A 22670-nucleotide genomic window follows, 5' to 3' on the forward strand; every position below is an offset into this window, starting at 1 on the left:
TCAACTTGGATGGATCTATGGATTACGAAAAAAATTATGTAGAAAAAAAAACAAAAATTCCGTGCATAAAAATCAGTCAGGATAACAATAAGAAGATAAAAATAACAAAAATCACAAAAGAGGGAATTATGAGAAATATTTTTGCTTACGATGGAAAGCAAACTTAATGCAAGGGAAACAATATCAAGTAGTAGTAAAAGGATGATGGGATATTACTAAAAGAGGTTTTTTTTTATAGAGTTTATGGATTCAAAATAAAATGACATGATAAACATTAGGTCAGCACAAATATATTGATTCGTAGTTAGACATTAAACTAATATAATGAAAAACATAATTAAACGATGACGTGATGGAATTAGAATACGACACAACGTTAGAGGACAACAAAATGAGAAAGATATAAGAAACTAGTGGACATATTAACGAATACCAAAACGACGCTGGCCAGCATATAATTCCTATGCCATAAAGGTATTTTAGCAATTTCTTCAGTATGAGTGTGGAAACTAGTGTGTGTGGACAAGGGGAGCCGGACCCCAGAATGAGAAGAAAGTGCGCACTATTTTGAACGGAATGGCAATTTGTATTATTAAACAAAGCATCTGGATAGAGATGAAATCAAATTTTGTGATAATTCTCAATACTCAAACAAGACTTCGCGACAATCGTAATGAAACAAGAATATGAACCTGAAAATCGGATTTTACTTGAAACCTCAAATTATTTATGACAAGATAAATACAACACTCAACGAATCACGCAGGGTCGTATAAAGGAATAATACATAAATCAAATAAATAGGAAATTAATTAATGATACTGTTGTGAACCTTACCAAATAGGTGTTCCGCCAGTATTTTGGTCCGCCCCGATTTTATCGTGCACAGCGATCAACTCTGGGTGATTTGTTTTGCGTTACTACGCTCCTAAGTAGCAGTGCCTTTCAAGCTGGTCAATGTTCGGTGATAAATATAAAACACTACACATCACACATAACACATTAAACCTTTATTTTATTCTAACACGACACTACATTTATTTAAACACGTATTCTTCTATTTAATTACAATTATCATTTACTTCACTACAATACACTCTACAAGTACACAAAACTACTAATCACGGACGGTGGCCAGTCCTATCTCTAGGAAGGTTGATTTGGAATGAGAAAATGATGGAGCAAATCGCATAATTAACTACTCAAATATAAATTCTCTCCGAACATAGTTTTATGCTTGAGATCGCTTTACTCTTCTCACCCCTCACTGAGTTTCTCACTACTTTCGTTAAATTTGGTAACAACAGTGTGAGCAGGTCGTACTACTGTCAGTCTATCGTGAACAATGTTGTGATCAGTGCAAGTGCAAAACATCAACATTACCGGCTACCTAAATTTGCTAAGTCGAATTTACAATAATTGAATTTATAAACAACAGGTAAGTATCATTGACTTTTTTAATGCTCTTCTTCCTTTTCAGTTTGTTGATCCGGCTGTACTGCTAACTGCCGATCGAATGGAAGTGGAAACAATCTGCGAATCGGTCGTATGTAAGTTCCACTTTTAGTTTTAACTGTTGCAACTCGGACGATGCGATCGTTACCAGGTTGCACTGCTGTGATCCTTGCTAGTGGCCATGCAACTGATGCCTTTCCATCTTCTTGCAGTAATACCATTTGGCCATCGTGTATATCTGCCGGAGAACAGGATTTTTGCCACTGCTGATTGAGTTCAGTAAGATATTCTTTCCTCCAACGCTGCCAGTGATTTTGAATCAGTTGTTGTAACTGTTGATAGTGCCCTAATCGACCTGTTGGCACTTCAGTATAGTCAGGATCAGGAAGTTGCAAAAGTGCGCCACCGGTTAGAAAGTGTCCGGGAGTAAGAACGTCCAATTCGCTCGGGTCATCTGACAGAGGCGTTAATGGGCGAGTATTCATGTTTTCCTCAATCTGGTAGAGGATCGTTACCATATCCTCATATGGAAGTTGACGACAACCGATTGTTTTGACCAGAGAGGTTTTTGTTGTATTGACAGCCGCTTCCCAAAGGCCGCCGAAGTTTGGTGCTCGTGGCGGAATGAAACGCCATACGATTCCGCATCTACTGCATTCATTTATGATTGCTTCTTTGTTTTGTTTCGAAGTGAACATTTTATGCATTTCAGTTAGCACCGTTTTAGCGCCTTTGAAATTTGTGCCATTATCTGAATGTATTTCCGTAGGTAAGCCGCGCCGAGCAATAAACCTTCGGAGTGTAGCGATAAACGCGTCTGATGACAAATCGCACACAAGTTCTAAATGGGTAGCTTTAGTAGCGAAACATACAAATACAGCAATGAAAACCTTTTGTGGAGCTGCGCGTCGATGAACAGGCTTCAAATATAGCGGGCCGCAATAATCGACCCCGGTGGTTGAAAATGGTCGACTGGGAATAGTACGAGCCTTGGGAAGCTGGCCTTGAGGTTGGATTACAGGGACAGGGTTATGGCGAAAACATTTTATGCATTTGCGACATACATAATTGGCAAGTGTTTTTCCTCGTATTGGCCAGAATTCTCGACGCATGGTTGCCAGAGTCATTCTGGGGCCGGAATGTAAACATAGGGTGTGAAAATGGTTAGCTATGAGACGAGATAGCGAGTGTTTATTTGGAAGAACTATAGGGTGCTTGGTTTGGTAGGTCTCATTCGAAAAAATCATCCGGCCACCAACACGTATAATGCCATTGTCATCCAAGAAAGGCCGTTGATGTTTTAGTGGAGATTTTGAGGGCACTGAACGTTTTTGCTTCAGCTGATTCAATTCTTCTGCGAATGCTTCTTGCTGTGCTAATTTCACTAATGTACCCTTTGCCTCTTGCAGTTCCACGGTAGAGAGAAATGTTTCGTAGCGGCAATTTTTTGAACGGCAGCGATTAATGAATCGAAGAAGGTAAGCAGTAATGCGCACCAGATGCCAGAAAGAAGAGAACCGAGTGAATATGTTGCACTGTAGAATTTACTAACATTACCACTTTTCTTCGTTCTAGAAGGTCTTCAGCGGGGGAAGGATGATTCAACATACTAGGCCAATTGTCTTCTTCTTTTTCCAGCCACAATGGACCACACTTCCAAAGCGTATCGGTAATGAAGTCTTTTGGTAGCATACCACGCGACACATGATCCGCCGGGTTATCCGTTCCCTTTACGTGATTCCACTTGTGTCCATGTGTCAGCAGTTGTATTTCTGATGTACGGTTACTTACGAACGTTTGCCAAGTATTTGGAGGAGCAGCAATCCAATGCAGCGTGACAGTAGAGTCCGACCAGAACCAACAACGAATTCCCTCCATTCCAAGTGCGACCGAGACACGTGCATAGAGCCTGGCCCCTAATAAAGCAGCGCACAGTTCCAACCGAGGTAAACTAAGCCGTTTGATTGGCGCTACACGTGATTTGGCCGCTATGAGCTGGATTCGAACCTGAGCATCTTTGTTGATCGATCGGGCGTACATACACGCACCATAGCCGACTTCTGAAGCGTCGCAAAAGACATGAAATTGAATTGTGCAATATTCCTGGACAAATAAATACCGGGGGACCTTGTGTTGTTTCAACAGGGGGATTTGAGAATGAAATTCCTTCCACTTAGCTTCGATTTCTTGTGGGACAGGTTCGTCCCAGTCAACGTTAACTAACCAAAGGTGTTGCATTCTGATCTTCGCCCAAGATATAACCGGAGAAACTATTCCGAGTGGGTCGTACAGTTGCGCAATGACCGAAAATATTTTCCTCTTCGTCCAATGATCGTCTACTTCCGTTGTTCGAACCTCAATGCACAACTGGTCCGTATCCGTCTCCCATACCACACCGAGCGTTTTTACCCTTGCTTCCGAGTCGAAGTGCAATATGGAGCGCTCACCAAGAACTTGAGCAGGTAAGTCAGCCAACACTTCCGAACAATTTGAGCTCCATTTTCGCAATTCAAAGCCGCCTTCCGCCATCAGAGATTGGGTTTCTTTTCGTAGCTGCTTTGCTTTTGCTATAGACTCTGCTTCCGAAAGGAAATCATCCATATAAAAATCCTTCATTACAGCTGGACCAGCAAGTTTGTATTTGCCACCATTATCCAGTGCGAGCTGTTTAAGTACGCGAGTTGCGATGAACGAAGAAGGGGCTAAGCCGTAAGTAACAGTCTGAAGCTCGTACACCTTTATTGGTTCTGAGGAATGAAAGCGCCAAAAGATTCGTTGAAGACATGTTTCTTCCGGGTGAATGCGTATTTGTCTATACATTTTTTCCACGTCCGCTATTAACGCGACAGCATGCTTACGAAAACGAAACATGAGGCTCAACAACTCGTCTTGAATAACAGGACCTGTGAGTAAAGCATCGTTAAGAGATATGTTGGTAGTTGTTTTCGCTGATCCGTCGAACACTACCCGCACCTTCGTCGTTGAGCTAGACTCCTTGAACACCGGATGATGAGGTAAGTAGTAAGCTGTCAATTCTTCGTCCAAAGTGGAATCTACCGAACCGATATGGTGCATATGCCCCAAATCTAGATATTCCTGCAGGAATTCGATGTATTTTTCGCGCAAGCTAGAATCCTTTTCCAACCGTTTCTCCAATTGATGGTATCGTCGTAACGCCGTGCTCTTCGATTCCCCAATTTTCGCGTGAAAGCCATTCCGTTTTGGATACCGTGCTACATAGCGTCCCGTTTCATCGCGTGTGATCGTACTTTGAAAGTGTTCTTCGCAATCCTTTTCTTCTTGCGATCGTAACGGATTCTCGGATATCTCCTCGATTGTCCAAAACTTCTCGATAGCCTTATCGAGCGGTTCCATTACCGTGACGTGACAGCTAATGGATGATTTACCAGGCGACCATTCCGACTCTCCAGCAGCGACCCAGCCGAAGACCGTATTGACAAACACAGGTAAGTGATCATCAAGTTTGCGAACCTGCATCCGGCCACCATGGAGAAGGTGAAAGTCGTAGAAGTGCTGAGACCCGAGCACCAAATCGATCGGTCCTGCAACGTAAAATCCACAATCAGCGAGTTCCATGCCGCTTGGCGGCTTCCAATTTGCCAATGGAAGCGAGGTAGATGGCTGGTTGTTCGTGACCTGCCCCAGAACCAGAAATGTTATTGGCAACGAAAAGTTTTGAACCCGCGATGAGAGTACAGCAGAAACCTCATGGGCTGTATTTTTTTTCTAGACCCTCCAATACCACTAATTTCTACTCTTTTACTTCGTCTTGGTAACTTGAGCAACTGACATAGATTCTCCGATATCAGATTGGCTTGCGATCCAGAATCCAATAATGCTCTAGCGTAGTGTTGTCTACCCCAGTTGTCCTTTATTTTGAGTATTACAGTTAACAAGAAAACGTATGTTCCAGGGTGTCCTGAAGCCAGATTAGTCGAGACCGATTGGATCGAACTTGAGATTGCACTTCCGGAGTTCGATGCCTCGTCGGACGCCGATAGGGTGGAAGATGACAGCCCCTGCGTAGCCGAGGACGAAACAGTAGTAGAGCCAGAACCGGGAAATCCAGGATGAAGTAGTATATGATGCCGTTTTGAACAAGTCCTGCAACGAAATTTCGAAGGACAGTCGCGTGCCATATGATTTCGCCCTAAGCAGTTGCTGCAGAGCCGCTTGGAGTTTGAAAACTGTAGCCTTTGGTCCAACAACAGCTTGTTAAACTTCGGACATTGTGCGATCGAATGCTGCTCACCACATGAGACACAATTTGGAGTCTTACTTCCGGTTGCTGAGTTGACGGAAACCTTCGAAGGACGAAACTTAGACACAGTTGAAGACGTTTGACTGTTCGCTGAAGCCATTCGTTGATCCACTGAAACTGCGTCCAATACCCGCGATTGTTTTTTGAGAAAATCTACCAACATTGCAAAGGAGGGCTCGTTTTCGTTTGAAGCACTTTCTTCCCAACGTTTTTGAGTACCATCATCCAATTTCGATACCAGCAGATGCGTAAGCATTGCTCCCCAACCGCCTGTCTTCTCCCCAAGCTGATCCAAAATCTTCGTGTTCCGTTCAAAACAATCGATGACGTCATGAATACCCACCGATGATTCCTTCCGCATTTTCGGGAACTCGAACATTGCGTTTAAATGCCGCTTTTTTAGCAAATATCCATTGGAAAAACGTGCTACCAAACCATTCCAAGCAACCCTGTAATTTACCTCGCTCATCGTATAAGAATCGACCAACTTCAGTGCATCACCCTTTAAAGACGCTCGTAAATAGTGAAACTTTTGGATACCACTCAGATCTGGAGAAGAATCGATCATGGCTCGAAATGTGTCATGAAAAGGCAACCATTTTTCATAACTACCGTCGAATTCCGGTAAATTTATTTGCGGCAGTCTTACATAAGTATGTACGCTAGCCGGTTCAGATCCAGCAAATGCATTTTGTGTTGATGGCGGTACTTGCCGTGGTAGCTTGCCAAACAACCCTGCCCTTACCTCAAAATATTTCTCTTCGAAATCCGCTCGTACTTGCCGATGAAGCTCCACATTCTCTTCATGATCATCAGATGCCTCGATATCGCATTGTACTTCCTCAAACTCGTCCCATTTCGCCTCCAGTTTCTCCAAACGAAACTGGATTTGGTGTTCGTCGAGCGCCTGGCTATTGTGGAGAAATTTTTCCGTTCGCAGTAGAAAGTCTACTATGCTATCGCGAACGTGGATCTTCGGTTTCAGCTTCTTCCCCATTTTGGCTTGTAATCTTCAACGGACGATAGCGAGCAGCTTAATGTTTGACTAAAAATACACCAAGCAAAGAACCCTTCCAAGAGAGATATATGAATTTGGACAGGTACTCACCTGGTGAGCCTGTCAATTAGGCCGTGTATATCTCTGAGATCTTACTAGTGTTTCCAACATACAGAATGTTGATACCGATGTAGAGCGAGCCCGAGTGTCCTACGCTAGAAATAGGCAGAAGCGCAGCACAAAAAAGCCAATAATATATTGAATAGGACAGGAACTCACCTTGTGAGCCTGTCAACTAGGCCTTGAATCCCTTTAAATCTTCCGCAAATATAAAATTTCCCGCATTAAAATCAGTATGTGATAATTCGATGACCGAGCCGTAGATGCTAGAAATATGTACAAGCGCAGCACAAAAAATCCAACAGTATGTTGAGTAGGACAGGTGCTCACCTTGGAGCCTATTGCTACAGGCCTTGTATTTCTATTGAGTATTGTACCGTTTCCAAATTGCATGAATCAGTTAAAAAAAAACGGACAAACCAACGTAGCAGAAACGTATTAGCGATGCACTTCGTCAACGCTCGACTTATAATGTGATTGTAGATGATACGTCCTCGCGGTGTGTACTTCCACCATATAAGACACCGATTGTAGTGAAGTAACAAAAGGGCGCCGAAATAAAAATGAGAAAAAAAGACCACGTAGAGATGCAATGTGTGTAGAATTTATTGGACAGGTACTCACCCGGTGAGCCTATCCAATAGGCCTTGAATGTTTAGTCTCCCTAAACACGTACAAATCCAATGGCGTTGCTGACATGAATCGACGCCGCTTAACTATGATGGCTGAATTAACAGTTACGCTACGCAAGCAGAATGGCGTCGCTAAAGCGTCCACGATGGCGGTATCCGCTTTGTCCACGGACTCAAAATGGAGAAACCGACGCCGCGTCGGTTTGTGGAACAATCCTGGTCACGGCACCAATGTTGTGAACCTTACCAAATAGGTGTTCCGCCAGTATTTTGGTCCGCCCCGATTTTATCGTGCACAGCGATCAACTCTGGGTGAATTGTTTTGCGTTACTACGCTCCTAAGTAGCAGTGCCTTTCAAACTGGTCAATGTTCGGTGATAAATATAAAACACTACACATCACACATAACACATTAAACCTTTATTTTATTCTAACACGACACTACATTTATTTAAACACGTATTCTTCTATTTAATTACAATTATCATTTACTTCACTACAATACACTCTACAAGTACACAAAACTACTAATCACGGACGGTGGCCAGTCCTATCTCTACGAAGGTTGATTTGGAATGAGAAAATGATGGAGCAAATCGCATAATTAACTACTCAAATATAAATTCTCTCCGAACATAGTTTTATGCTTGAGATCGCTTTACTCTTCTCACCCCTCACTGAGTTTCTCACTACTTTCGTTAAGTTTGGTAACAACAGTGTGAGCAGGTCGTACTACTGTCAGTCTATCGTGAACAATGTTGTGATCAGTGCAAGTGCAAAAAATCAACAGATACTAAAAAAACGTGTTGAAAGGATGAAGAGAAATACAATTCATTATCATAAATCACTTTACAATGTATACTAACGTATATATCTGATTTATTCACAATTTTTGTTCAAATTAATCTAAAAGACAAATCTAAGTATGTTTTCAGAACAATATAGACCGCCGAAAACACATCTTAGTAAGTAAGGGGGAATAGTTGCGGCATTGAACTGACCATTCGACCTGGATGAAAAAGTAACCAAGCAGAAAGAAGGAAGAAAGCAATTACCAGAGGCAAATAAAGGTAAAACAAAGTCAATGGAAAGAGATGAGCAAAATGTAAGCAGCATTCATGGTGAGATAAGCTAAAATATTCGGCATGTAAAGTGAGTTGCAGGGAATACAAAAAAAAACAGACATATTTATAAGACAAAGGTTCATAACAACCAGCAACAAGCATTCGCATGCCGCAACTTTAAAAAAAAATTTATTTCCACAGACAGACGTATTGTCGGCAGATGGGTACTTCAACGAAAGGACGGGTACCTCAACGGAAATTCAGTCGAGATAAATTATAGACGAATAAATATATCGACAGATACACTTAATTGCATTAAAGGTAAAGGAAAGCTAATAGTATGTTGATTGCCAAAGATAGATTAGATAGATTTCTTTATGAGTTCCAAAAATAACTATACAATACGGAAAGATAAGAAAAACGAGCAATATAATCAGAGAAAAAAAAAACACGAGCCTGCAATTGTTTACGAAATTTGATTTGTATAAAACTCAGTGGAAATATATATGTATAATCAGCCATGAGTCTTCAATTATTTACGAAATTTGATTTGTGTTAAAACTCAGTGGAAATAATGCATTATAGAAAGGATAACAATTGAGTGGTAGTTACAATTTATAGTTATGCGCATGCAAATTTATTAAGAGATTAGTTCTAGAAGAAATAATAGCCCTGGCCAACGTGTGCGTCCAACGTATTCATCGCGGTCGTGCAAGAAGGAAGGATGTCAATAGCATAGCAAAGCTACCTAAGAGAACGAGAGGGTGTGGTCGAATGCGGTGGCAAGTCGAAGACAAAGGGGACCGTGGACCCATCAAGATGTCGGAAATATGAACACAAGAGCCAGTAAATCGGAAGAAGGTGCAGATTCGGTATTGGGGACCATAGCAACGAATTGAAGTAGAACGCAGTCAACACAGTAAAAAAAACGATGCGCGGGTGCAGCACAACAGTCCAAAGTGCTATCGCATATCTCTCACGAAATAAGACAAGAAAGAAGTGAACGCAGTCAACACAGTAAAAGACGATGCGCGGGTGCAGCACAACAGTCCAAAGTGCTATCGCAAATCTCTCACGAAATAAGACAAGAAGAAAGTAAACGTAGTCGACACCGTCGGAAATGATCTGCGCGGGGTGCCACAACAATACAAGGTACTACCCCGTCTTTCATTCAGTGGGCATCGTCAAAGCTCAACTGAGTGCCATAAACAAGCAAAGGAAAAGAATTCAATGATCATTGGGAAAGCGACCACGAAACCAGACGAAACATTTTTGGAGATACGCTAGAAGCCTCAACTTATCGGACAGAATAATGCAGTAGTTTCGATGACACTTAAAACTCAAACGAAACAGCGATTAATTCTTAAACTATGGTCAACAAACCGAAGGATACTGAGATGTTTGACTATGAGAACCAGACGAGAAGAAGGAGCTACCATGGAGGAAATGACACGGCCCCCAGAGTCCAAGACTAGCAACCGTTCGATCACCCCACTCCACAGAGAAGGAACAGACAAAAGCAACTACAAGGCGGCACTGGGACTGGAATGGAAGCACACGCTACGGCATTATAAGGTTAGGGAAGCTAACGTCATCAAATATTTAAATGAAACAAAGTGCATATGTAAACAAAAAAAAATGAATATGTAAACAAAAAAAACAAAAAAAAAAGGGGATCAAAAATTATTAATCTTTTGTAACGGCAATCTTAGGGCTAAAAGTTTTACATTTCATTAACATAACGTGTTAAGTTACTACCCACGCAAGCAACTTGATGATATCATCAAGCTCAGTAAGTAAGGGGGCATGCAGCAGCCCTAATTTTTCCATAGAAATCTATATCTTAGCTAGTACAGACAGTAGACCAGTAAAGTTATTGCAATGCTCACGACTGGCTATTTTAACATATTGCATCAGCCACAAAAAACTGTATCACCGATCGAATTAATTGATTATGTACATAAGCGACGCGATCGCAGTGAGTTCACGTATACCCATAGCTGGTAGTTATAGGTGGTAGTTAGTCAACCAGAGACATATATAAATATAGCTTTTTGTTAGGTACATATATTTGAGTATAAAAGGGTCGGTTTTTGATTTTATCGGGGCTTCTTGGTTCAACTGTTGGACCCAGAACACCGGATCTCGTCGTTGGTTTTTCCACTTTGCATCCGTTGGTCGATCTACTTCCTTGTTTTTAACGCAGGCGGGGAATCAGATTAACCAGACGACCAGAATTAGTATCGGCTTGTAACGCAGGACGGTACTAACTGGACGAAGGACTCCACCCCAAAGACTATAAGCGTGTAGCATTTGTTGCGCAGGTGCTGCAAACTATAGCTTTCATCTAGACTTAGAGGTGGCTTGTGCCGCAGGACATCTCTAACTAGAACCTTACTCGACCGTCGGTTGACCGGTAGAAGTGATTACCGTAGAAGTTAGGGCAGAAGTTAGGTCAGGCACAAAATTATGTGCTGTAGGCAAGTTAGGGCATTAAAGTGGAAAAATTATTAGAAGAAATAAAAGAAAAAAAAAGAATTTGAAGTGCGGTCTATAAGTGCTTTGAAAGAACTACCCCTCTCGCCGCTCGGGCAATGCATTAAACATCATTTTTCGACATCTATTCATCAAATCCGTTCCGAAAATACCCATATTGTAAGGGTTTTCAAGGAATATCAATAAACCGGAGATCGCCATCTTGGTATCCAGAACCACCTCAAACATCGTTTTCCGACATCTATTCATCAAACCCGTTCCGAATATATCCATATTGTAAGGGTTTTCAAGGAATATCAATAAACCGGAAGTCGCCATCTTGGTATCCAGAACCACCTCAAACATCGTTTTCCGACATCTACTCATCAAACCCGTTTCGAAAATACCCATATTAAGGGTTTTCAGGGAATGTGATGTGAAGTGAAGCCACCATCAGTTCAAGGACTTGCCAGTGGATGCGGGTAGACTTACAGTAGCCCCGATATGACTCATCCACTCACCTTCTTACTATAGCTGTTACCGAAAAGCGAACAAAAAGGGTTGGGCGGATACGTAAGTAGAGTCACTTACTCGTATTCCGCGGGAATAAAAGATGCTCTCCAACCATAATATCCAGTGCATGGATGAAGCATATCGCTATACATGCTTGAACCCGCCTGATGGTTTGTTTGAGAAGGGCGCGTCAGACTCATTTCAAACCTTCAGAAGGAAACAAGTTTCCTTCAAGTGACTTGGGCTGGCTATCCACAATCCCTCGTCCAGTCATCTATTCGTCCGATGCCCTGATGCTCCCTCCCCTTTACGCCTCCGTGCAAAATGTTTTATATTGATGAATACAATGAAACATAGTGTAATGAAATTAATATAACATAAAATGATATAATAGATTACAAAACAATATAATATAACATAATATAATATAATATATTTTAATTTAATATAATATAATACAATGATATAAAATAACAGTTAATGTAGTGTCAGTTATGCTCTTATCTTCGCAATACTGCAGGAAGTAGAATATTTTTCTTCTAATAATAATAATAATATCCACATCCTTAAAATAATATATGTTATTATTATTGATGACAAATTAATAATAATAACAATAAATATAATAATGAAAATAACAATAAAAAACAATATAATATAGTACAATGAATTATATAATAAATAATAGAATAAATAAAATGATATGTTGCGATATGCTATGATATTATATTACTTGAATTTATATGTCATTTCTCATCCTCTCATTCTGCCATCAACGCATTCCATCGACCATCTGTCACCACAGACACACGTGTAGGCATGAAGCTCAGCTTGTGACGACCTTGATATTTAGTTGAAAGTTACTTTAAAAATGATAACTTATAAGGAAAACAAATTTATATTTTGCGCAGAGGTACGTAGTACTAATAATAATAAACCCTATAATATATTATAATATAATACAACATAATGCAATACAATATAACACAATACAATAGAATACAATATAATATAATATTATATAATATAATACAATATAATATGATATAATGCGATGCAGTATAATACCATACAACATAGTATATAATAACATAAAATAGTGTAAGACGATAATATATGAAATAATATGCTATAATATGCTCTTCTAATAAAAATAATAATAATAATACATGATGTAATAAACAACACAATTATATGTTGTAATATACTATGATAAACACTGCACTTTAGGATGGGCTTCAACCTACAAGCCATTTCGCACCCTCTCATTCTGCTACTAACGCAGAAGGCGATAGCACCCAGTCGACGCCGTTCTATTGACCAAATGTCATCATAGACGCTCGGGGAGGCATGAGATAGGGACTTGTGAGGACTTAGTTATCTCACCATTTGACGACCATATTAAGGCCATCGTCCAAGTACCATGCGCGCGGGTGGTTTTAGGAAATTTTCGATGGAAATTTCGAAAAATTTGACAAAACCAAAAACATACAGACCTTTGAAATACTTTTATCTATCTACAGGGTGAAAATGACTGGAAAATTCGGAGGATTTTACGAGTCTTATCAAAAATAGCGCTGAAAAAATGAGCTTTTTTTGTAATTTTTCACAATTATTTGAAAAAACAATTCGATAGAATGAAATTTTTTTTTCAAAAAAAACCTCATACTGGCCACAAGGATAACATTCGAAAACGTTTTTGGAAAACCTTTTCACGCTTTTCATGGAAAATCAACGAATTTCATATAACCGATTTCATGGAAATTTTTGAAATTCGTGGATTTTTTATGAAAAGCGTGAAAAGGTTTCCCAAAAATGTTTTTGAATGTAATCTGTGTATCCATAATAAAGTTTATTTGAAAAAAAAAGTTTATGTCATCGCTTTATTTTTCCAGATAATTGTGAAAGATCACAAGAACACTCATTTTTCGGAGCTATTTTTGATAAGACTCGGAAAATCCTCCGAATTTTCCAGCCATTTTCACCCTGTAAATAGATAAATGTATTTCAAAGGTCTGTATGTTTTTGGTTTTGGCAAATTTTTCAAAATTTCCATCGAAAATTTCCTAAAACCACCCGCGCGCATGGTACTTGGACGATGGCCTTAAGGGTTTTCAGGGAATATCAATAAACCGGAAGTCGCTATCTTGGAATTCAGAACCACCTTACATAAATATATATATATATATATATATATATATATATATATATATATATATATATATATATATATATATATATATATATATATATATATATATATATATGTGCTTGTAACATACTTCCGTACTTCCTCGTCACAATCGATCTACAATACCTTTGGCTACCATGGATATAATCACTTGCTACTCCCTCCTCTTTATACAAATTTTACATCTTATAATGATTATTTTATAACGAAATGCGGTTTAACATACATAACTACAATCGTACTATAGAATAACGTTTTTATATAATTTATTTTACCAAGGCTTTACCCATTTTTTTCGTTCATCGGGGAGGAAAACCTATAGAAAAATGATTCAATTAATACAAATGTTGTTGTAAACTTATTTCCATTACCTTGAGTCGACAGTTTTCTCAATTTACATTATAAAATGTACATTAATTGTATGATTTCGTCAATTCAGATCAATGTTGAGAATACTTATTCCGCCTACCTCTTGTGAATAGTTTTTAGAACCTCACATAGTTGCTAGAAATATACTGTACTCGTGAAGAAGTACCAATTTTTTTGTAAAACCCGATCCATTTTTCTTTTCACTTTCCATGTTCGGGCACTTGCTAATTTCCCTAACCCTCAAAATATTACCATGTTAACCTTGAGTAGTGTAGAAAGTATCAATGCTTTTCAAAAAATATCGATTCCCACCTTTGGTACATATGTCAAACTTGGTGTCAATTCGTTTAGTTGTTTCGTAGTTATGCTGAGACTTAAATACACTCGCGTTCATAGTAAGATAAAGATTAATTTCCCTTAGTTCTTTGATTTTCCCGGCAAAATGGAACCAGATCCTTTGAAATTATTTAAAGAAAATAGCGTTGCACTCGAATTAACAACAGCAATACTATTTACTACGACCTTGACTATTTACTACGAGGTGAAAATTTATTTTCAAAAACCTCTCCTTCTAGTCTAAATGTCAATTCTCTTCAAATTCATTGACCCTCTCCCTCCATGTTAAGCACACTTGCTACACACTTTCCTCCCTAAAAATGTCATGATCATCCCTGAAGAGCAAGAAGTATCTGTGCCAAATTTGATAGCAATCCGTTCAGTAGTTCCGGAGTTGTGCCGTTACAAACATTACATCCCTTTTTAGAGGGACGAGTTTCATCCACCCCATACGAAAACCCTTATAATCATATCAAAGTTACGCCGTTACATCCCCTATTTTAAAGGCATCTCCCGTATATATCATATCTAAGGAATGGAAATAGTTTGCATGATCTTCAAAATTGATCGATTCTTGTCAAATTTTATGACATTTTTCATGGCCTCTCCTGTTAATGATACTTGCTACGCTTCCTTCCCTATAAAAATATCTTTATGACTATTTTTGAAGAGCAGGCAATAACTGTGCCAAATTTTATAGCAATTCATGCAATAGTTCCGGAGTTATGCAGTTACAAACATTAAACTTCTTTTTTAGATGCACTTACTATACCCTCTCCCCACAGAATATTCTTATAATCATACCTAAGTTGTTCTAAAAGTGTCTACGGTCTTCAAAAAGTACCGATTCTCGTCAAATTAGATAAATTTTTTGATGACCACCTTTGTTAAGGACACTTGCTAGCGTAAGAAGCACATGTGCCAAGTTTGATAGCAATCCGTCAAGTAGTTTCGAAATTATACAATTACAAACATTACATACCCCTTTTTAGAGGCACTTGCTACATCCGTCCCCCATTGAATCTATGGTATGCAAAATGTTTTTATTATCTTAAAAAATATCGATTTTTGTAAATTTATATGAATGACCCCTCCTTGCTAATGAACCCCCATGTTAGGAACACTTACTACACTCCCTCCCCTATTAATATACCCTTACGACCTTTTTGGAGGAGCAAGAAGTACATGTGCCCAGTTTGATAGCAATCCGTTCAGTAATTCCGGTTTTTTCCAAGTGGGTGCCGCGATTGCTTTCGATGGAACAAAAACAGCCTGCCACAAGTCGAAAAAAACAATGGCGAAATTGAACGAATAGGGCTTTGATCTACTTCCCCCCATACTCGCCAGATTTAGCCCCAGTGACTACTGGCTCTTTGCTGATCTTAAAAAAATGCTCCAGGGAAAAAGATTTGGCTCAAATGAGGAGGTCATCGCTGAAACTGAAGCGAAAGATAAATTTTTTTATAAACATGGTATTGAAAAATTGGTAAAACGTTGGAACCATTGTATCACCCTAAAAGGTGATTATGTTGATGAATAAAAAAAAATTTGCAAAAAAAATGTTGTTTCCACTGTTAGTCTCGGGACTTATTGATCCATGGGTTATATATATATATATATATATATATATATATATATATATATATATATATATAATATATATATATATATATATATATATATATATATATATATATATATATATATATATATATATATATATATATATATATATATATATATATATATATATATATATATATATATATATATATACCAATGCCAACTGTTTTGCTGGTCGTGGTTTATTGTTCATTTAGAGAGGGAAAGCAATAAAAATTCTTCCGCCTTAATGCCAGAATGGCCACTTAAGGTGAAATGTAGCGTCATAAAATTCGCGCAAAATTTTATCCGCTTCAGTTGAACGAACCGTCGCACAAAGCGTACCAAGAAAAACGGCCACATAGAAACAAGAACATTTTTCAATGATTGAGCGCAGTGGGTTTACCTCTCGTTATATTGGCTTGTAAAAAAGACGGGACGTAATGGATTTTAGAATTCTTCACACTTTGAATATATGCTGATTCAATCATCATTGTTAGTGATTACTCTTACATTAGAGCTATAAATCATGAGTAATTATGAATGATTAACATGAGGTTATATGTATATGTATTGACTAACTTGCTAACCATGTATATGCCTGATTTTTGTAGCAAGCATCGATTCTCCTTCAAAAGAACGGTTGAAGACAAGAGAACATTCAAGTATTTTCGATATCTTTGCCAGTCGTTCACCAGGCCCTTCCCGCCGATGAGATAGAATTTACGTAAAAGTATACACCATTAACTTTTTTTCGGAAGCGACTTTCGGAATTGTATAGCATGATGAGTCTAGAAATGTCTGTTTCAACGATAACGAACCGAAGACCAAACAGCCTCTGGCCTCCGGTGCCAGAAATCATCAATAGTTTAATAATTTCTTAGATTACATTATTGGAATACATTCCAGTTATAACTAATAGTTCATCATACCATGCAGTTAAAATTATTTAGTGAATTTTTTCTCAAGCACATATTTGGGACACGAAATTGAATATAAAGTTATTTCGTTGTTCCTTATTATTCAATCGATTTTGAAAGCAAAATCAAGCGTTGATTCATTGTATTCATAATAATTGAAAAATCATTGAATTCCTATAAGTTTTCCATGCTGACTGGCTCGAAGCTGGCCCTCAATGTTTATCACATTGTTTGTATAAATGACAGCTACTTAGAAAATAAACGATTTCTTACAATACTCATTTTATTGTATTCAAGTCGTTTTTATTTCAACACAAAACCCAATGCTGCATATATTCGCGTCATTATTTAATATCTATTTTTGGCTCACGATATAATGCCACCGTGCCCATCGTGCATTTCTCACACCACCTCAATACGGAACAGCAGCGCGCAAGCAATAAAAAAAATGCAGAAAAGTTTATGAAAACTTTTTCAATTTTCGGTTGTTTTCGCAAAAATTTTATAATTTTGAGTTGCATTTTCAGATTCTTTGTGAAATTCTGCTACAAATACTACTTTTCAGTTCTAAAATCATCCCCGTGGGACGGAACAGTGACCGTTTATACATTTCAAAAACCAATTACGGCTCGGCAAAGCAAAATTTCAAAATTCTAAGAATACTTAGTTATGATAAATTTGATTTCGAAAACTTAAGTGTTTTTGGTTTTTCGAAAATCGGTCTAGTTTTTGAATAATTGATCAAAAACGCGATTTTCGCATTCCACTACATTTCACCTTAAATAGTTCACCCGCGGTTTTTTTTTCATTAGTACATGTGCCCCTGGTACAATTAGAAACAATAATCTCTTTTTTTTTGTTCTTCTTTAAACTTCTTTTATTTACTTTTATTACTTCACAATTAGGGCTTTCACACAATAGCGGCAAACTACACAATGTCAGAAAAATCTTCGCAAAACCTGTTAGCACTTGTTCTTTTCTCGGTAACACTAAAGTTTATCTACGCTGGTGAACAACATACTGGATGTATGTTTTGTTCACGAAAAATAGCTATTATCCCTCAGTTAAATCATCCAACAGCTCATCGTGCCAAACTAGTTAAGTACCATTAAAACTTTTTTATTCTTTCTACTACTGACTAAATTTTTTCACTTCTGTTTTTTCCTATTACCTTCAAAAGTGTGGGAGATTCCACTGCTCCCACACACAAAATATGACTACCAATGGCGATGAAGATGGTCCAGAGGAGGATTCCTCGTAGGTGGGTGAAGAAGTAGAGCATTTAGACTCTGAATACGAGATGTCACCATTGGATGATTCCGTTCCCTCCTCTGAGAAACCAACTCCTCGTCGTACAGCTTACAGAAGTTCGTGAATAAGTTTGTTGTGTTTGTAAAAGTCCGTTATTTTTGCAATTTAAACTGTTTTCCGCATCATTATATAGTTCATATTTCAACTGGTGATTGACTATATACTGTTTGAATCTGTGTGAGGTGTTATTCTTGGCCATCAATTGCATATTGGCTAGTGATTTACGTTTATTCGTGCTGTGCTTAGTGCTATTTGTACAGCTGCTGTCGCTTTGTGGTTTAAACAATAAACTATCGTCTTGATCGAGTTCTTCGCATACCTAGTCATCTGCTTGGTGTATAGCCTCATCAAAGGCGCTTCCCTGGATGAACATGGAGAAAAATTGTGCTAAATGCAGTCAAGCCATTACCGGTATTGATTCAGTAGTTTGCCGTGGATACTGTGGATGCTCGTTTCACATGGCATGCTCGGGAGTCTCACGTGCTCTTTTGGGGTATTTTACATTGCATCAAAAAAATCTTTTCTGGATGTGTGATGCTTGCGCTAGTTTGTTCGAGAACTCGCATCTCCGCTCTATCACGAAAGCTGCAGACGAGGAGTCGCCATTGGTATCACTCACGGAGGCAATAAACAGCTTACAGAGTGAGATAAAAGCATTATCTAAACCGACTCCACGGACACCCAATCCATTCAATCGGCCCTGGCCATCCTTGGACAATCGTCGTCCAACTAAAAGACCTCGTGGACTTGATATCGAACAAATTTTCCCGGCCTGAAATGGATCCCCGCTTCGGACGGTTTCCTGTATGTAGATCCGTTACATTCATCCTTCCACACTGCTATCACGAACTTGCTTGACCGATACAGTCTCAACCTGTTACGTCAAGTGAATCACGTTCAAAATGAGAATGGCAGAATACTCGACCTCTGCTTCTCGAGCCAATCCGATTGTGCACCCAGAATTATCGCAGCACCCTTTCCTCTGGTGAAATCCGTTAGACACCACTCTCCGCTCCACATTGTACTCGAATCAGATGGATCGTCGCACGATCGATATAATTCTCGCATCGTCAGCTACAATTTCAAAAAAGCCGACTACAATAGTATCATTGTTTTTCTTTCTAACTTGACCTGGAGTGAAATTCTTGACAACGACGATGTTAATCTTGCGACTCAAACCTTTTCTAACGTTATGACGTATGCAATCGATCAATACGTTCCTAAGCGAATTATCCAGCCCTCCAAACAGGCTCCGTGGCAAACCGCAGAGCTAATTCGTTTGAAAAGTTCAAAAAGGACCGCATTGAAGAAATACTCGAAGCATGGCGGCTTAGTTTTTCGACAAAATTACATGCAAATAAATAAAGTATACAAAAAGACAGCCAAGCGTTGCTACTCGAACTATTTGCGCAATGTGCAAAGGTGGCTAAAGTCCGATCCAAAATCATTTTGGAAACATGTAAACGAGCTAAGAAAGGAATCGGGCCTACCCTCGACCATGTTTTACGAACAACAAACTGGTTCCTGCACGCAAGAGATAAGCGATATGTTTAGGAAAAAATTTTCCAGCGTTTTTTCTAGAGAGATCTTAAGCCCATCCCAAATCTCTCAGGCGGCTCTTAATGTTCCCATATCGAGCCAGTCTTTGAATTTAATCAATATCGACATCGACGCTGTACTAACGGCAATCGTAAAACTTAAACCTTCACACTCGCCTGGACCCGACGGTATTCCGGCAGTTGTCTTGAAAAGATGTTCAAGTGCAATAGTAACTCCCTTATGCCAACTGTTTCAACTATCACTCACGACCGGAGTCTTTCCCGTTATGTGGAAATCTTCCTACATGTTTCCAGTTCACAAAAAAGGAGACAAAAAGAACATTGACAATTATCGTGGAATTACTGCCCTAAGCGCCATACCTAAATTGTTCGAATTAGTAGTTCTTATGCCAATTTTCGACCACTGTAAACAATACATCGCGGAAACTCAACACGGATTCATGCCGAAACGCTACACTGCTAATAATCTCTTATCTTTTACGACGCACATAATGGATGCTATGTCTAATGGCTTCCAAACGGATACTATTTACACGGATCTCTCCGCAGCTTTTGATAAAATCAATCACGCTATCACGATCGCCAAACTGGATAGGCTGGGTTTCGGTTCCAGTATTCTTCGATGGGTGCAATCGTATCTCTGCAATCGACGGCTAGCGGTTAAAATCAATGACAGTCTATCGCAGGAGTTCTTTGCTTTTTCCGGAATACCTCAAGGAAGCCATCTCGGTCCACTGATTTTCCTCCTTTATTTCAACGATGTAAATTACTCACTAGAAGGCCCACGACTATCTTTTGCTGATGACTTGAAGTTATACCAAATAATCAAGAGTGCAGAGGATGCTTCATACCTTCAGCGTCAACTGACCGTTTTTTCAAGGTGGTGCGAGATCAACCGAATGACTTTAAACATTAGCAAATGCTCTATTATCACATTCGTAAGAAAGACCCTTTGCGGTTTGATTATTGCCTCCATGATGCAACGATTGAAAGAGTCACTTGTGTCAAGGATCTTGGAGTTTATCTAGACGAACAAATGAATTACAAGCAGCATATTGGATACATAGTTACGAAGGCTTCTCGTTGTTTGGAATTTGTTATGAGAATTGCTAAGCGCTTCACAGATATATACTGTTTGGAGTCGCTCTACTGCTCACTTGTTCACTCAACACTCGAATACTGCTCGGTGATATGGAACCCTCACTATGTTAACGGTGTTCTCAGAATTGAGTCAATCCAACGACGTTTCGTTCGTTTCGCTCTTCGCAAATTGCCCTGGACCAACTCTCATCAGCTGCCGAGCTACGAAAGCCGTGGAATGCTTATCGGGCTCGATACTTTGCAAGTGCGTCGTGACCTGTTCCGTGCAATGCTGATTGCCGATGTCTTGACGAACAATATCGATTGCCCAGCACTTCTTAATCAAATCAACATCAATGTTGGTTCCAGAGCTCTCCGCAACAACAACCTCCTCAGATTGCCTCTACGTCGTACTAACTACGGAATCAACGGTGCCGTCATTGGATTGCAACGAACCTTCAACGGTGTTTCGACGGGATTCGATTTTCATTTTTCCCGCAGCCGAATAAGGGAAAATTTTTTAAATATTCTTAGAAACAATCATTAGGACTTAAATTTGTCTGTTGGTTAAATAAATACATAAATAAATAAAAGTTTATCTCTTCGAGTTATAAATATTGCTCGAGATCTGACATTACTCGGCATTAAAATCTATGGACAAAGTATCGCCAAACAAGTTGCGCGTCGTCGTGTCTGACCTAAAGCAAGCAAATCAGATTGCTAATGAACTTTTCACGAGGGAGTACCGCGTGTACATCCCGTCTCGTCTTGTGGAGATCGACGGTGTGGTCCGTGATGAGAGCCTGACAATCGAAGATCTGATGAAGGACGGAGTAGGTCGTTTCAAAAACCCCGTCCTTCAGTCAGTGAAAACACTGGAATGCAAACAATTGCACTCCAAATCGATAGACGGTAAATTCTACCCATCACACTCATTTCGCTTTACCTTCGCCGGATCTGCACTCCCAAATTATGTGGTAGTGGGAGGGGTTCGTCTACCTGTACGCATGTATGTACCATGGGCGACGCACTGTTCCAATTGCAAACAGTTTTAACATAACCGCGATGCGGTAAATGTGGAGAAGCCCATGAGGACGATTCCTGCATGAAGACTGCTGAAAAATGCATTTACTGTAGCGGAAGTCTTCGTGATCTCTCGGTGTGCCCATCGTACATACAGCGGGAAGAAAAACTAAAGGTCTCCATGAAGCAGCGTTAGAAGCGGTCTTACGCGGAAATATTAAAAACAACGGCTTCATCGCAACCTGAGAAACCGTTTTCTCTCTTGCCAGTTGATGAAGGCAGGTCTGACGACCCCGGCGAAGGAACATCTTACCCATTGCCTGGAGGAAGCAGGAAAAGACCAAACTCGGTCTCTCCCAAGCTTCCTCGTAAAAGCGTTAGACTGTCTTCGTCGCAGAATAATCAAAAAGAAACGAAAAGTGCTGACTCTGAACCGAAGCAAATTCAACCAGGTTTGGGAGACTATAATAAGGAATATCCAGCACTTCCAGAGGCATCAAAACACCCTAATAACCAAAAATCACAGCAAGAAAATCAGATCTGGATTGCTGAGATTCTCTGATATGGTGGACTGGATACTAACAGCCTTCAATATTACTGATCCTCTTAGAAATCTTTTAACTTCTTTGATATCAACAGTAAGAACATTTTTAAAACAGTTGTTTCAACAATGGCCCATCCTCTCAGCGATCGTATCATTCGATGGCAAATTTATCATTAGAAATCGAGGATATTATCACT

General features: G+C 39.3%; 1 protein-coding gene across 1 annotated transcript; it reads right to left on the bottom strand.

The window, feature by feature from the left end:
- Positions 1–1457: 1457 nt before the first annotated feature.
- Positions 1458–6734, bottom strand: LOC131429024 (uncharacterized). The gene is made up of 3 exons (XM_058593079.1): positions 5232–6734; positions 3013–5112; positions 1458–1952 (listed from the first exon to the last, which is right to left on the bottom strand). The coding sequence occupies exons 1-3, from the start codon at positions 6732–6734 to the stop codon at positions 1458–1460; spliced, it is 4098 nt and encodes a 1365-aa protein (XP_058449062.1).
- Positions 6735–22670: the final 15936 nt, after the last annotated feature.

This window comes from Malaya genurostris, chromosome 2, assembly GCF_030247185.1.
Source record: "Malaya genurostris strain Urasoe2022 chromosome 2, Malgen_1.1, whole genome shotgun sequence".
Lineage (NCBI taxonomy): Eukaryota > Metazoa > Arthropoda > Insecta > Diptera > Culicidae > Malaya > Malaya genurostris.